The sequence below is a fragment of the Delphinus delphis genome, chromosome 17 (genome assembly GCF_949987515.2).
Source record: "Delphinus delphis chromosome 17, mDelDel1.2, whole genome shotgun sequence".
Lineage (NCBI taxonomy): Eukaryota > Metazoa > Chordata > Mammalia > Artiodactyla > Delphinidae > Delphinus > Delphinus delphis.
Genome location: NC_082699.1, coordinates 12,787,937 through 12,805,333, shown reverse-complemented (window position 1 = coordinate 12,805,333; position 17,397 = coordinate 12,787,937). Strand labels below are relative to the sequence as shown.

At 37.1% G+C, this 17,397-nt stretch overlaps 1 protein-coding gene across 2 annotated transcripts in view; it reads left to right on the top strand.

The window, feature by feature from the left end:
* The window catches only part of ARFGEF1 (ARF guanine nucleotide exchange factor 1), a 137,368-nt gene that overhangs the window by 91,879 nt on the left and 28,092 nt on the right, over positions 1-17,397 (top strand). For both annotated transcript variants that reach the window (XM_059994735.1, XM_059994736.2), the window contains 6 exons: positions 2,038-2,209; positions 4,176-4,327; positions 8,159-8,287; positions 9,178-9,336; positions 9,586-9,736; positions 16,133-16,223. In XM_059994735.1, the coding sequence (XP_059850718.1) occupies positions 2,038-2,209; positions 4,176-4,327; positions 8,159-8,287; positions 9,178-9,336; positions 9,586-9,736; positions 16,133-16,223 (854 nt within the window). The remainder of the gene's footprint in view (positions 1-2,037; positions 2,210-4,175; positions 4,328-8,158; positions 8,288-9,177; positions 9,337-9,585; positions 9,737-16,132; positions 16,224-17,397) is intronic.

Here is a 17,397-nt window from a genome sequence, read left to right as displayed (position 1 = left end):
TCTTATGATGAGAAATAAACTATATACTTATTACTAATCTGAGATGTATTGGAAAAACTATAAGGTTTAAAACAGCTTATGAGTTTAAAAATTATAAAGTTTTAAGCAGCTTGTGAGTTCCTGTGAAGCTAAGTGGACTGTTAGAAAATTGAACCCTATATGGACCCTATATGATTTATGATGCAGGGCTATATGAACTATAACAAATGATGTCATTTTCAAAGAACACGGGTAACTTTAAAGGAATTCCTTAAAACTAATTCTCCTCATTCCTAGTTGTTTTCAGAGTTAAAATATAGGTTAATTTAACAAGTCATTTATGTTCCTTTTTCACCTAGAATATTTATAGTTAACTACCATTTATATATAGAGTGAGACAATTTTTTTTAATTTTTGAAATACATTTAGAACATGTTTAATTTTTTTTGTTTATTAATCTTCATCAGTAGTAACAATTGGCTTTAAGTGATTTAAGTACTAAAACTTAATTAGGCACAGCTTAATTTAAGCACATGAGAGTAAAAGTCAAGAGTAAAAGGTTCTATAAAAGATAAAGCAGGAGAAGAAAAGTAGGATTATGTTTTACACTACTTCCAGAATCCCATTGTGGCAGAAGTCTTCTGTTTGAGCAGTGTATTTTCATTCTGTGTATCTGCAATTAATGTAGTCTCTTCTCCAACGTGCTTGGAGCTCCTACCCCTACCTCCCAGCCCAGATCCACAAATATACTTTGCTGCTACTTCAGATTTTCTTCCAGGGCTTGTCTTTGTCTCTCATTGGCACAATGCTAAAACATCATACCATGTTCAAAATTTCCGGTGATGTTAATCTTCTTTTAGCCTCTTATTGGCAGCACTTGTGTGGTCTTTTATGTTGGTATCCCTGGGTCATTGCTTTTTTAATATTCATCAGAACTTCAGGTGAAATGGCTTTCTTTTAATGTTTTTTAAGTGCCATGACTCAAGATAAGTTTTCAAAGTTTTAGTATGTTAGAGCTTTTTTCCCTTGAGTAATAATAAATTACATTTGGAAACTTTTATGGTAATATTTTTACTTTTTTGTAGGAGAAGTGCTCCTCTCACCCTTTCTGACGTACTGGAAAGATCTGTTTGCAGAATAGTCAGAACTAAATAAATGTTTGTATCCCAGTTATATCCTCTGGACGTTCTGGTTTCTCTATAGTTAGTTTTGCAAACTTCTGATGACTTACTTGATTGTCATTCTGTGTACCTTCTTATAAATTTACAGGACACTTATGTTTAGAGGTGCCTTAAATTCTTCATGGAAAGTGGTAGGAATATATTTAATTAAGTAAATGTATCTTCAGAGACATCATATGACTTACAGGTTTTATCCATCTGGGTTTTCAGGGATATAAAGCATAAACACTTTGTCTGTGCTAGTTCCCAAGTTTGGCGACAGGGCTACCATCTTATGTACTACAGATTTGTGCTCCAAAGACTTACCAGGGTGTGCAGTAGGATGTTCCTGTTCAGCATACTCTTAAGTAAGGCAGAATGTTCCAAGGATACTTTGCCCAGATCACCTAATATTCAGTTGCCATGATGAGTCAGTGAGATTGCTATCTGATTTTAAATAAATTTCAGCTCTTGTTACTCTTGCATCCGCTGTTACATAAAATCAGTTTTTAAATCATTAGCAAACACATTTATGTTCTTCTGAACTAAGATTTGAATCTTTTTGATGACATAAGTGTCTAATAATTGTCATGGTCCTTTTTTAAAGGACTCTGACTAGAGCTCTTAAACCTTGGGCAAAAGCAAAGAATTTCATTACTCAGTCTCGCTGTTTTCTTATTACAGATTACTCACGCACTCCTCAGAGCAAGGTGAACTAGTATATTACCAGGATGGGTCTTTCCTACATTGTCCTTATTTTCTGTGACTTCCTTTTTTCATTTTAATGTCTGTTTTGTTGAGTATTTTCCACTTTCTATTCCTCAAAGTATTTATAAATTCTCTTATATGAGTATTTTTCTGTTAATTTTTAGGAATTATAATGGTTTTTCATTTCTAGGTTAAAAATAAAATGACAAAGGAACAGTACATTAAGATGAATAGAGGTATCAATGACAGTAAAGATCTTCCTGAAGAGTATCTATCAGCCATCTATAATGAAATAGCTGGAAAAAAGATATCAATGAAAGAAACAAAAGAACTAACAATCCCTACAAAATCAAGTAAACAAAGTAAGTGTCCAAATCAACTGAATTCTGATTGTTTCGGAGGAAAACTATGGGTTCTTGAAAGTGTTTTACTTAGAGTAGATCAAGTATTATTGTACTGAAAAGTATTATAATATACAGTGTGCTAATCTGATTGTGTTTTTTCCCGTATCCTGAAGAAAGATAGCACTGACCGGTGATAAATGGGAAGTGCTACATAATATGCATGGATTAGTGTGCACTTAATACACACTCGTCCATTTAGCAGTTAATATCAGCACATATTTGGAGATCAAAAGAGATTGATTGGTTAGGCAACCCCAAGAGTCAGATTTCAGCTCTCATTCTTTCTTACTGCCTCCTTGTCATCTACAAGCAACTTATTTCCATTGGTTCACCTATCATTACACATAAACAGAAGCTGGAAGTAGGGGTGATTCAAGGAGATGGGGAAGGTTAGGGTCATGGGGGAGCTCGTGGGGGTTGGAACTCACTACTTCAGATGCACCACAAGTTATAGCGCCGTGGCATTCCCAAATCTGACCGGCATCAGGAGCCAGCGGGGGGGGGGGGGGGGGGCCTAGCCCCATTCTCCACGTTCTGTGCATGTAGATGGTGGTGATTAAATTAGAGCTAAAATCTGACTGCAGGAATGAGGTGAGGGTAGTGGCTCAGTAATATAACATGGAAAGAGAACTCCTGCCTTTCTGAGCAACTTCCACTTGGAAGTGGAATCTCAAGCTTCATCTAAAAGAACAAATTGCAGTAGCAAAATTCTGTCAACAGGAGAGAATCGAAAAGGCCTGTGTGATATGTGTATTTCTAGAAGTTGATGAAGAATTATCAGATGAGAGTCAGAGGCTATGGAGATAATGTTAGAAGGAATAGTGGAGTATAAATGGCCTTATCTTTTGGGGAATATAGGGAATGATTCTAAGGAATTTTAATAAGTTCTCCCTCATTTTATAGAAGAGGGAACAAGTGCAGAGAGGTTAGGAAACTTAGAATCATAGAATCTGTGAGCTGAGTGCAATGTAAAAACTTTCACTAATTCTCTAGACCTAAAACCCAAAGAGTGGCAAAGCCACGTCTTGAACTCGGCATCCTTGGCTCTTACTGCAGTCCAGCACCAATCAGCAGTTTACTTGGTAGCGTTATTTGCTTCTACTTAAGAAATTAAGTATATTGATCAAGACTTCATTTTCACACCTAAGTAGATGCCAATTATCTGATTTCACTTTCTTCCTCACACCCGTATAGTAACATCTTCATACCCCTCATTCTCTGGCCTCTTCTCCATATGGTGGTAGGAAATCACTGAGCAGTGGGGTATGGGAAGGAGGTGATGGTGTGCTGAAATTCTGAAATCATCCCAAGTGTTAGGGCCACTGTTTTCTTGTCAGCTCAGGAGATCATTCAAGCCTGTGTCATGTGAGGATACCATTGCCTTTTACTAACCTCTCTTCTCTTCTAGACCATGTTTGGGCTGTTTCCCTAGTACTTTCATTGTGACAGATTTGTACCTACTCTCTTCCCTTTTCATAGATTTTCCATGTATCCCTGCCTCCTAGTTCAGGATATTTTTTTCTTTCATTTTTGAAATTCATATAACATAAAATTAACCATTTTGAAGTGAACAATTAGTGGTATTTAGTACGTTCACAGTGTTGTGTGACCGCCACCTCTGTATAGTTCCAAAACATTGCATCCCCCCAACATAAAACCACGTATCCGTTACGCGGTTTTTCCATGTTCCCTGCCTTTCCTCAGCCCCTGGCTGTCACCAGTCTGCTTTCTGCTTCTATGGATTTACCTACTCTGGATATTTCATCTAAATGGAATCATACATTATGTGACCTTTTGTGTCTGGCTTCTTAGGACTATTTTGAGTTAGTATTCATTGGTGGTACTTATTATTTTATACTAAAACATCAAAATAGCATTCTTAAAGGCTTTACATTTTAAACGCTAATAGTGTTTGTTGTTTCAGATGTAGCCAGTGAAAAACAAAGAAGACTTCTGTATAACTTAGAAATGGAACAGATGGCCAAGACAGCTAAAGCACTCATGGAGGCCGTGAGCCATGTTCAAGCACCTTTCACAAGTGCGACACATTTGGAGCACGTGAGACCTATGTTTAAGGTAAGCGTTACTAAGAACTTGTTTGCAGTGTATATATTTATATATACTGCTGTTCAGCATATTCTTTTATTTTTAATTATTTATTTAATTTTTTTATTTTTTGGCTGCATTGGGTCCTCATTGCTGTGCGCAGGCTTTCTCTAGTTGCGGCGAGCGGGGGCTACTCTTCGTTGTGGTGTACAGGCTTCTCATTGCAGTGGGTTCTCTTGTTGCGGAGCACGGGCTTTAGGCGCACGGGCTTCAGTAGTTGCAGCACACGGGCTCAGTAGTTGTGGCTCACGGGTTCTAGAGTGCAGACTCAGTAGTTGTGGCACACGGGCTTAGTTGCTCCGTGGCATGTGGGATCTTCCCGGATCAGGGCTCAAACCCGTGTCCCCTGCATTGGCAGGTGGATTCTTAACCACTGCGCCACCAGGGAAGTCCTGTTCAGCATATTCTTAAGTTAAGGAAATACAGTGATATAGCCCATTAGTATACACCCAGAAGTGAAAGCCATATTATTTAGGAGATCGCAAATATAAAATTTTTCTTGAAGAGAATGAGAAAAGGTATGCATGATTAGCAGTTAATAGGCGTGTGATCTTAAGAACAGAAAGCTCTTTGGAGAATTAAGCCTTGGCCTGGTTTCCTCTGTGTTCTATTTAGAGCTTTGGAGTTCCCTGAAATCTCAAAGCGATCTTGAGCCTCCTACTCTCTTTCAGTGCTCTGGCCCAGGAACTAAGCTGAGGGTTCTGAGTATTCCTGGGGCCCAGAAAGTAGAGTCAGGAACAAAAGGGAGCTTTCTTATGTTTATAGGTCTAGTAAGAATGATTCTTACTGCTTCTTTAAAATTTGATTTCCCATTCAGTCTTCATTTTCCTATTCTTTTTTTCTATCCTTTCTTCAAATTCCAGAAGGAGTAAGCAGTGCATCATAAGGATTGTAGGGAAGTGGAGGGGAGTCCAGTCAAGTTTGAGAAGGAAAAATGGGTTAAGTACATTTCTGTTTGTGACACAGTGTGGTTAGATGGACTGTGGAGGTTGAAGATTATAATTCGCGTTCTCATTCATAACTACATATGTGTATGGGTAGTAAAAGATGACTACAAGGTTTCAGCTCTAAAATTTTACAGTTCTACCCCTGCTTCAAGGTCTGTGTGATAGTGACCTTTCTAAAAGTTGATGGAGAGTTACAGGACGCGAGCGGGGATGCTAGGGAGATAACGTTAGAAGGAACAGTGGAGTATAACTGGCCTTCCTTTTGGCATAATGTAGAAAGTGATGTCAAAATATAAGATACACTTTCTCTTTATTATGAAATAAATTACAAAGCAGATTTTTGTTTTGTTTTGTTTTGAATAATCTTATACCTTTATTTTGTTTTTCTTTTCAAATGTTTTTGGTAGACGGGAGGTGGAGGATGAAAAAACGAAAAGAATAAGGAACCAGCATAATTGTACCACTCAGAAAAAATTTCTGTTAATATGTTTACATACTACTTTTTATCTTAAACAGTTGTGATCCTACTATGTATAGAATTTTGTATCTTGCTGTTTCTCACATAAGTATTTCCCCATATCATTAAAAATTCTTCATAAATAGCTTTTATGATCTATTCTCTGGATTAGTTATCCTTTATTTAAACTAACCCTCTAAGCTAGAATTAAGAACCTTTCCTCTCACTGCCATTTCTACTGTAATTACCGTCTCCAGTTACTTTCATTTCTCACTCTTATCACTGTAACATCCTCCTGACTAGTATCCTTATGTCTACTTTTGTGCTTCTCGTACCTACTTACAGAGGCCAGAATGTTTAAAATACAAAATGAACTGTCATCTTCTTCCTTAAAGCCATTCACTGACTTTGCAACTATGATGAAACCTAGCACATCCCAAGGGTCTGTAGACCATGTGTGGTCTAGAGCTCCACCTTCCTTCAACCTCATCGCTAGAGTTCTTGTCTCTTACTGTGCTGCAGCCACACTGGTATTCTTTCCATTTCTAGAATGTCCTAAATTATTTTCTCTTCAGAGCATTCATATAAGCTGTGCCCTTTGTCTAGGATGCCTTTTCCTTCTTTGCCTGAGTAGTTTCTACTTTAAATGTTACTTTCTCAGAGAGTTCTGCCCTGGCCCCTCTAATCTAGATTAGGTCCCTTTTCATAACATGCTATACTCTTCCTTCATTGTATTTATAACAGTATGTATTTATACATTTATTTATTTTAAAACTGAATGGCTATTTCTTTACTAGACTTGAAGCTCCATGAGGCAAGGGACTCATCTGTTCTGTTGACTTTTCCCAATGTCTAGCACAATTCCTGGCTTGTAGTTAGTGCTCAGTAAATAAGCATTGGCTGAGTAAAGGAATAAATGAGAGATTCCTAGAATGTGATATAATATTAAGGGATGAAAACCTTATTAAGAACCTTTTTACATATTGCCAGATTGTATTCTATAGAGATTTATACATTTGAGGGGACAATTTCACTGTTCTCTGGATGTTATTTAGGTATAATTTGATAAGACAAGTCATTGTCTTTAATTTGCAGTGGGGTTAAACCTTTTGTCACAGGCTTAAGAACATTATACTTCTCCTTGTATAAAATATTACAAAGGTTTCCAAATAGATGTGCTGTTTCTTCACTTATAATAGGATGTGTAATTCATTACTTTAATGTGGTGCTTTGTATTTTAAAGGTAGTGCACTTCCTATGCTTCCCATAGCATCTCTCTATAGTGGCAGTCCAGGTATTAAAGGGGAAGAAATGAGGTTCAGAAAAAAAGAGGTTAAATAAGTAACAAGGCTAGGACTGGAAGTTAGTTACTGTGGCTTATATTCCTCTGTTTAGGAATTACACTTGTACTTCTAAACTTTCTGACGTTATAAGCAAAGCTTTGGGTGATTCTGTTTTTCTTAATAGTGCTAAAATTTTTTTAGATCTTTAAAAAATTCCAGTTGTCGTTTCTGTACCACACTGGTATAAACATTTTTCATCTGTATGGCTATACAGATATATAGTTTTGCTTCATTTTGACCTATCAAAAGCAGCGAATACTCTTGTATCAGACATTTCAAAGTTATACACACACATACACACACCAGTATATACACATATGATTTGATATGAGGATTTTCAGTAGTCAGAGGTAGCTCTCTTTTTTTGTTTATTTTACATTACAATTTCACAAGGTATTCAGTTCTATTAAAATTTAGTGTTTGTTGGCTTTCATAGTCTGTAATCAAGACGTATTTTATTGAACTGTATTTTAAAATATTGTCCAACTAGGAACCAGAGATCGCTCATGTTTCAAAGTAAAATATTTGACTACCAAAATAAAATAAATAAATAAGGCTAAATGATGTCCACAGAGCAGGCTTAAAGAAAAGAGAGTAATGTAACTGTTACAAGTAGAAAATGGTTAAAAGGATTTTCTTGGAAATAAAATTAGTCCATGAAATATTTCAAGAGACACAGCTTACAGAGGGAGAGGAGTTCTGAAGTCAGGGGTAAAATTAATATAATTTATGACTATTAAATTATAGTCATAAATTGACTATTCCCATTTTTCATTAATGTAAATAATTTATAGATGCTGTGCTTAAAAGATGCCTAGTGTCCTCTCCCAAATTTATAATTTTGCTCTCCCGCTTATTTAAGCGCAGGCGGCATTATATAGTTTCTCCTTTGTCTAAGAAAGCTTTCCAAGTAACTATGCCAAGAAACTCATTGCTGTTTTTTTCAGAACTTCCTCAAATTGCCTGAAATCTGAGAAATGTTAATATAGTATTATCATAAAGTTTAATTATCACTTGATGTTTGTGATGTATTTCAAATTTTTAATCTTTGTAGTTGGCTTGGACCCCTTTTCTGGCTGCGTTCAGTGTGGGTCTACAAGACTGTGATGATACTGAAGTAGCCTCTCTTTGCCTGGAAGGTATAAGATGTGCAATCAGAATTGCATGCATTTTCAGCATTCAGGTAACAAAGAATTTTGCCTTTGTAGCCAGTCTGGAAAACGTAAATTACTTTTGTCATTACTACAGTTTAAATTATTTCTGGTGTTGAAATTATTAAAAATGAATTTCAAGTTTATAATGGAATTTAACTGTCTTCATGTTTACGTTTCCAAGAAGCTGTGACGGAACAGGGTAGTTCTTTATTGATGTGTCTAAAATTCGTCATAATAACTTTGGTTTGCAGTTTTTTCTCTGTAGAATATTAGCTATGTACAGAGTTTCCTTAAGAGTTTGAATTCCTATATTGCAATTTGAATATCTTATCTGTGTTGCATGTTTTTATTTATTGAATCATATATTTTTCACATTTTATATATATATATAACTTTACCTATCCTAAGAACAAGTTATCTTTAAGAGACCCAAGTATCTAGAACAATTTTTATGAAGACAGTCCCTTCTAGTAATTTATATGCTTTGTCTGATAATAAATTTTAGCCAATGCTTGCCTGCTTTCTTTTTAAAAACCCATTTCACATTTAATTATGAATGTTATAGCTTAAAAAGCAGTCTAACTGTAGAGAAAAAATGAGCAAATTTATAAATCAGCTTTCTGCTAGTTCAGTCACTTGAAACATAAATGCTCAATGAATTTTTTTTTACTATATATATGAATTATTGTCACTAAAATCTTGTCTTGATTCGACACCTCCATTGCCTTTCAGTTTTAGAAATTCATCCTTTTCTGCTTCATTCATCTTAAAATTAAAAAAACTACAGTTTGAGGTATTATATGTAATTCATGACTTAGTTAAAAACTTACTAAACAAGTAAACAGTTTGTCAGTAGGGAACTAGGGATTACCCTGTTGTGTTTACAACCATGTAAGTTTGCTTTTTCTCTTTTTCATAGCTGGAAAGAGATGCATATGTCCAGGCGCTAGCAAGATTTACCTTACTTACAGTGAGTTCTGGGATTACTGAAATGAAACAGAAGAACATTGACACAATTAAAACACTTATCACAGTGGCTCATACAGATGGAAATTATCTAGGAAATTCATGGCATGAGGTATAAGCACTTCCTTTATTTTCAGCTTTGCAATCTGGTTTATAAAATGAGCTCATGCTAAACAGTATATCACTGACATGCTTAAGTGTTTGGGGAGAAAATTAATTTAGTACATTCAGGGTAAGTACATTTAGCTTTTTATAATGATTTATAATGTAGCCTATGTTTAAATCGTGATTGAGTACATTTAAATATTTTTGCGAACATTTGTAACATGGAATTTAAATTTTTTTCCTTTTTGTAATTAAGATTCTGAAGTGCATCAGTCAGTTGGAGCTTGCACAACTTATAGGAACTGGAGTGAAACCTCGGTACATTTCTGGAACAGTGCGAGGCAGAGAAGGATCTCTTACGGGAACAAAAGAGCAGGCTGCTGATGAATTTGTGGGTCTCGGGCTAGGTGAGAAGTTTTTGAATTACTTTTGTGAAGTATCAAAATTTATTTTTAACTTGCTCAATATAAGTAACTTTTTTGTAGCAATAAAACAGAATTAGAGGGATAAGATAAAATGCCCTTTGACTAGCCTTATGAGGGGAAAGCAAGGTGACATTGTAAGTCTTTTTTGCCTGGTCTAGTTTCCAATATTAAGTGACCATTAGTCATAATCTCACAGTTGGGGGTGGGAGAAAGGTTCAGTTTAAAATTACCAGCTTTTACCTAAAAAAGAATGAAATATTGCCATTTGCAGCAACATGAATGGACTGAGAATATTATATTTAGTGAAGTAAGTCAGACAGAGAAGGACAAATATTATGTGATATCACTTACAGGTGGAATCTAAAAGATAATACAAATGAATCTGTATGCAAAACAGAAACAGACTCACAAACATAGAAAACAAATTTATATTTACCAAAGGGAATAGGGAGGGGGGAAGGGAAAAATTAGGAATATGGGATTAACAGATACAAACTACTGTACATAAAATAGATAAGCAACAGGGATTTACTGCATGGTGCAAGGAACTGTATTTAATATTTGTAATAACCTGTAATGGAAAATAATCTGAAAATCTATATAAAAAAATAACCAGCTTTTAAGACTAAGCAGATAACATTTATGAGTGAAGGCTTAAGATGGTAAATAGTTGGGGCAACTGGAGAAAGCATTCATATTCATATTTTTTTAAAGGCGCTGTGCAGACATAACCAAACTCTTATGCCAGTCTGGAAACTTTCCCATGGTTCCCCATGAACTCAGTATAGCCAGGACCTTCCAGATTTAACCCAGTAGAAAAAAAAGGAAGGTATTAGCAGAAATGGGTACAGAGGAACCAAAGACAATACATTTTTAGTCATAAATAGAAAGGGTTCCACCAGGGAAGAAGCCAAGTTTGACTGTCTTTCACTTTGAATACTGTACTTCTGGGTTTGAATTCTTCCATATTTCTTCTTTACTGTGTGCAAGTTACTTTAATTCTCTGAGCTTCGAATTCCTCTTTTGCAAACTAATGGTAATATCTACTTACAGAGTTGTCAGGATTAAATAAAAATATATATATGTGGACTTAGTACAGTGGCTGGTATATTAATTGTTCCTGGATTATTCTTTATCCATCCTCCCTACCTCACTTCCAACCAAGAAATCTAGAGACATGACTTAAAGAGAACAAGAAGGAATAAACCTGAGATCTAAGAATATTTACTATTTACCTTTTTTTAAAAAATAATGTTATTTATTTTTGGCTGCATTGGGTCTTCGTTGCTGCGCATGGGCTTTCTCTAGTTGCGGCGAGTAGAGGCTACTCTTTGTTGCCGTGTGCGGGCTTCTCATTGCAGTGGCTTCTCTTGGTGCGGAGCACGGGCTCTAGGTGCACGGGCTTCAGTAATTGCAGCTCGCAGGCTCAGTAGTTGTGGTACGTGGGCCCCAGAGCACACAGGCTTCAGTAGTTGTGGCGTGTGAGCTCTAGAGCACAGCCTCAGTAGTTGTGGCACACAGGCTTAGTTGCTCCAGGGCATGTGGGATCTTCCCACACCAGGGATTGAACCTGTGTCTTCTCCATTGGCAGGTGGATTCTTAACCACTGCGCCACTGGGGAAATCCCACCATTTACCTTTTGAGGCTTTGTACTGTAACATTGTATTTCTGGACATTTCTATCTTTTCATGATTTAGTGATTTCTCTGTTGTTGCTTGCAATAAAAATTCTTAGGAAATTTAGAAGAATTTCAAGCTTGAAAAACAATCCATAGAGAAGGAAGTAAAGATGAGGACCATGTTGTGTGGCTTCAGGCTGGACTGGAACAGTTAGTTCCCAGTGGTAATCCAGCTGTGGCAGCCAGCAGTGCAGCCTGTACCTCACTTGTATCTTAGATTCTGTGATTCTGGGAGGTTGTAGGTATAGACCCGATGACTTGGTGAGCCAGCTGCAGGATTTAGAACTGCCTGAGCACCTGCATGGTTGGTGATGTATGTAACCTGGAAGTAACCTGGAAGTCTGACTCAGACATTAGAACTGTAATTGTTCCAGCAGGCAGAATGAGATACAAATGAAAAATATTTACAGGCAAGTGAAGTGAATGTGCATTGATTGATTCAGCAGCTTTTGAAAGCTGCTTTTTTTTTTTTCCAATAAGTCCTAGGGAGTGGAGGAAAGCCCAACCAAAGATAGTTGAGGTTGCCAGGGCTCAGTTTTGGCAAGTAACAGAAGTAGGTTACACTAAAAATAATATACCAGTGGAATATTTTATCTTCTATCAGTGTTAGTAAAAACAAGAGAAATAATAATTGCTGATAATGCTTAGTGGTATACTTGAAAATGAAGTAAAATTAATTTGATCACTGTGCTGCTGTGCTACTTAGGTTGCAAGGAGATGAGATGAGCTGTCTTCTCCCTTCAGGACAAGGGAATTTATATTAAAATATACACTTGGAATCTGGAAATGAGATAAAAATTCCAAGCTTCCAAGCCACTCAAGCGACCAGCCATACTCTTCCACCTCTCTCATGCTTTATATAGGCTTCCTCTTGTGTCGTCCACTTCTCTTTTCAGCTTGCTGTGTTCTCCACTCACTGCAAAGTAATCAGGTCTCTCAGATTTTAATCTGTGTCCTAGAGGGAGCCACTCTGTTGACGTGACCCCTGTTGGGCAGAGCCCTCCCTTCAGCTTATCTCAGTGGTTAGTTCCCAGCTCGCCCAGTGTGGCAGATGTCCACCCTTCCAACTGTGCCCTGTCACCTGCTCAGACAAATGCTTTCTTCAGGATGCTGTGGTCAGAACTGAAGCTAGAAGAGGATGTGGTACAGATGACTGAGCTGGTTTAGTCTGTATATAATATGTTTTTTAAGAAATAAATTAATATCCTCCTTTATTAACAGCATCCATACTCCAAATATTCATGTAACCAGGTTAATAGGGCTGAGTGTATGTTTATCTGACTTTTCTTACTGCTGTGATACAAATCTGTACTTTCACTTTTTGGAAACATGGAACTTTTAGTTATTAAGAATACACACCATGGGACTTCCCTGGTGGCACAGTGGTTAAGAATCTGCCTGCCAGTGCAGGGGACACAGGTTCGAGCCCTGGCCCGAGAAGATCCCACGTGCCGTGGAGCATCTAAGCCCGTGTGCCACAACTACTGAGCCTGTGCTCTGGAGCCCGTGAGCCACAACTACTGAGCCCACGTGCCACAACTACTGAAGCCTGTGCGCCTAGAGCCCGTGCTCCACAACAAGAGAAGCCACTGCAATGAGAAGCCTGCGCACTACAACAAAGAGTAGGCCCTGCTCGCCACAACTGGAGAAAGCCCGGGCACAGTAACGAAGACGCAACACAGCCAAAAATAAATAAATACATTTATTTTAAAAAGAAAGAAAGAAAAGAATACATAGCATATGATTATTAGGTTTGAATTATATGCATACTGTTCTTTTATGGTATACATTAAAGTTTAAAAATTCAGTTGCTTGGTCATATAAATCTTACGTGAATATCACAGCACCTACATCTTTGTTCTTAGTTAACCTAAATATTTGTGCTTTTGAATAATTTCTTTGGTAAAACTGAAATTATTAGCCTGTTACTTATACTGTTATACAGATGTTTGAAAGATTTTATTTTATTTTATTTTATTTTAATTTCTGGCTGTCAGGTCCCCGCCGATGCATGCAGGCTCTCCCTAGCTGCGGTGAGCAGGGGCTACTCTTTGTTGTGGTGCGTGGGCTTCCCATTGCAGTGGCCTCTCCCACTGCAGAGCACAGGCTCCAGACGTACGGGCCTCAGCAGCTGCGGCACACAGGCCCAGCCGCTCTGCGGCATGTGGGATCCCCCCCGGACCAGGGCTCAAACCCGTGTCCCCTGCATTGGCAGGTGGACTCCCAACCACTGCACCACCAGGGAAGCCCTGAAAGATTTTATATATTTATGAAATTGGTTCTTGGATTGTTAGGCATTTTAAATATTCTTTAAGTAAGTTTATTATTAATGATCACAAATTATTATATCAATATTTAAATATAAAAGGTATAGAAATCTCTATAGGAAGGACATTCAGTTGACACACAAAGAAAGTTATGTGGTGACTGGCATTTTTTCTCACAGATTTTTCTTCATTAAATTCCTGTAATGTGCTACATACCTCAGGTGTGGCTTGACAGTATTTCCCTACCACCCCAGTTCTCTGTCAGTTATTTCAGGCTGTCATCCTTGTTCACTTGTGTTATAGAAATAGACTCTTAATTTGTCTCCATGGCTCCAATAGCTCTGCCTGTTTCACTGTGTTCTACAGATATTACCAGAATTATTTTTCAGAAAATAGATTGGATCATGTCAATCTCCTAAAAGGTCTGATGGTTCCCTGTTCTCAAAAGTAGTGCATTAAACGTGACAGTCCAGGTTCTTCACATTCTATTTCTAGTCTGTTTTTCCAGCTTCATCTCCTACTGCTCGTCTTTCTCTCCTTCATTGTCCCCTGCCAGAATCATCCTCCATTATGGCTTCACCCAAGTGTGTTGGAACATGACCTGCACGTGCATACTTCCATTACTTTATGTATGCTGCTCCTTCTTCCTGAATTGCTTTTTCTCCTTTCTTTCCCACATGATCATCCTTTTAGGCCTAACTTGAATTAATATTTTGTCATGTGAAGCCTTTCCATGAGCTAACACCGCATTCTCCCTTCCCCTGTCAAAATTAGTTCTGTTTAACAACACTTGTATTATATGTAATTAGTTCATTTCAGCCATGAAATAATTGTTATATTGTATTAAAGTTGGTTGTAAGCCTGTCTCTCCTGGTAAATTGTTAGCTCTGTAGGACAGGGATCACATTCTTTTCACTTTGTTCAGTTCCCGGAATAGAATTTGAGTTCAGCTAGTTTAAATAACATCGTCTATTATGTTTGCATTCAAAAAGTCATTTATTGAGTGTCTAGTCAATCGAGTCAACAAGTATTTGTTGAGCATTTGCTTTGGACTTAATATTGAGTAGAGGAATACAAAGAAAGTGTATGATTTGGTTCCTAATCTTGGAACTTTTTATCTGGCTGAGAAGGCAACAGTAACACACCTAAAGTAATTTAAATAAGAGACTAAATGGAAGAAATTCTGATTTGAGCAGTATTTATTTAAGTATAAACTTAAATACTTACAGAGCAAGGTGAAACAGTGGAGGGGAATCCTTCATTGAGAACTCAAATTTGGGTCTTGGTAGATAAATTTTAGGTAGTTGTGGGATGGCCTGAATAGAGACAGGTATTGGCAAGAATGTTGAAGGGAAAAAAAAAGAATGTTGAAGGGAACTGCCTTAAGCTCTAGGCTGAAAAGTTTATACTTTGTCCTGAAAGTAATAGTAAGCAAAATGAAGGTGATGACTTAGGAAAATTAATGTCCAGGAGAAGAAAGGAGAGATTGAAGAGGGGGAAAATCAGCAAAAGGGAAAGCAGTGAGGGAACTGTTATATATAGTAATAGTCATCTGGGCCTGAAGTTACAATGGTCTAAACCGAGTAGGGATGAAAATGAATGAATCATATGAAAAACAGCCCAAAAGAAAGATTTAGTGAAAGTGGAGGGAGGGAAGGATATCAAAGATGATTGTAAGGTTAAGAGTTTGAAAACTGGGGAAACTGTTGTTTTGCTACCTAACACATGGAACCAGTGTTGGGGGAAAAGATGAGTGATTCTTTTGAATAAGAGAATATTACAGCATACTGGTAGAATTTCCGGTAAACATTTGTAAATGGGACTGGAGAGTGCATTACAGGGGAGATCTAATTATCGATACATGGAATTGGTAATCCTCCTTAGTAGGTATCTTTTTTTTTTGCGGAACGTGGGCCTCTCACTGTTGTGGCTTCTCTCGTTGTGGAGCACAGGCTCCTGACGCGCAGACTCAGCGGCCGTGGCTCACGGACGCGGCATGTGGGATCTTCCTGGACCGGGGCACGAACCCATGTCCCCTGCATCAGCAGGCGGACTCTCAACCACTGCGCCACCAGGGAAGCCCATTAGTAGATATCTTTGGAACTGGGGTTGGTGCTGTGTTTCTTAAACAGTGAGGGAAATTATTCCTAATGTCATTAATTTTGTGATCAAAATTCTCAGTGCCCCTAAGTTGTGTGATCTTTGCAAACACAGTTTGTGTCTTTAACCATGTCTGTATAGCACTTAGTATATAGCTCAATAAGCACCTTTGGCCTTGATAAATGATCACTGATATCAAAAGAATCGCTTCCCCAAAGCTTGATTTCTTTCATTAGGAAAATAACTGATTTCAGAAATGTGTTTTAGAACTGAACGTGTGCTCTTCCGCTGAATGCTTTTCATACTGAAATGCCTCCCTTTCCTGTGTGGCAGTTGGAGGAAATGTGGACTGGAAGCAGATAGCAAGTATTCAGGAATCCATTGGAGAGACCAGTTCTCAGAGTGTTGTCGTTGCCGTAGATAGGTAAGGTGCTTGCTTTATTCCCTTCTCAGATGGACACTTTTAATTCTGTAGCACTTAGATGTATCTGCTCGTTAGTTAAAAGAGAAACGTTATTGCCAGGACATCTTCTCTTAAGTAATATAAGACTGTATTGTGATATGCTGTGATTTAAATGATGAAGTACCTATAATTTTGCTTTCAAATCATAGAATATAGGAAGGAGATAAACAGTATGAAAATTTAAGTGATAGACATTAGTGCGCATTAGGGAAATTGTACCCTTGATGAGAAAAAACACGGTTCTTTTTTTTTTCTTTTTTAAAATTTCCTTTATAGAAAATGTACTCCCCTTATTATCCCTGTTTGAAAATAGAGTATAATTTGTCTTTTTGAGTGTGTGATATAGTATTGAATTATGGGTGAAATGAAGGGGTTTGGTGGCAATTCTCATTATAAACTTCTTTGAATAGGATTTCAGAATTTGTATATTATATACATTACCAGATATTCCTCATTTTTAGTTTGTTTTCTAAAAGAAAATCTATACTATGGTTTATTTTACTATAGAATATTTAGTTTATTCTAGATTTTAAAAATTCCCTGTGTGTAAAACAATATCTAGTGGTTTTTTTTTTGAAGATGAGCTTTTTCCAGATGGATGCCCAAATAATTGAAACTTAACATTTTACAACACTGATGTTTAAATTTTTTTTTAACACTTCTGATGGAAACTTTCAAAAATACAATATGTACTATAATTGTTTCTGGTGCTTAGAGACTCATGCTGATCCATTATTTTACTTTGCTTTTAGATAAAAACTTTTTGCTCTAAGTATGGACAGAACTAGAGTGTTCATTTGCTACTGGCCCTGGCAATACTCCCTGGAACTTTTTCCTTGAAAAGAATTCTTCATGTCCAATGTCCACTTGCTTTCCTTTTTTTTTTTTTTTTAAGGGAAGGAGCTAATTTGCCTTTCTCTTGTGAAGGTTGAAAAAAGATTGTGTATCATCTTATACCTACTATATAACTCAAAGGCTTAACATGTGCTGCTTGGCACTCTTCAGGGTGCTTTCTGGGAAGGGGATCTAATAAAGAGTTGGATATACGTATATGTATAACTGATTCACTTTAAAACAAACCAAAAAAACAAAGTGCTTTCCATGTGTTACTTCATTTTATCCTTTCAGCAGCCTC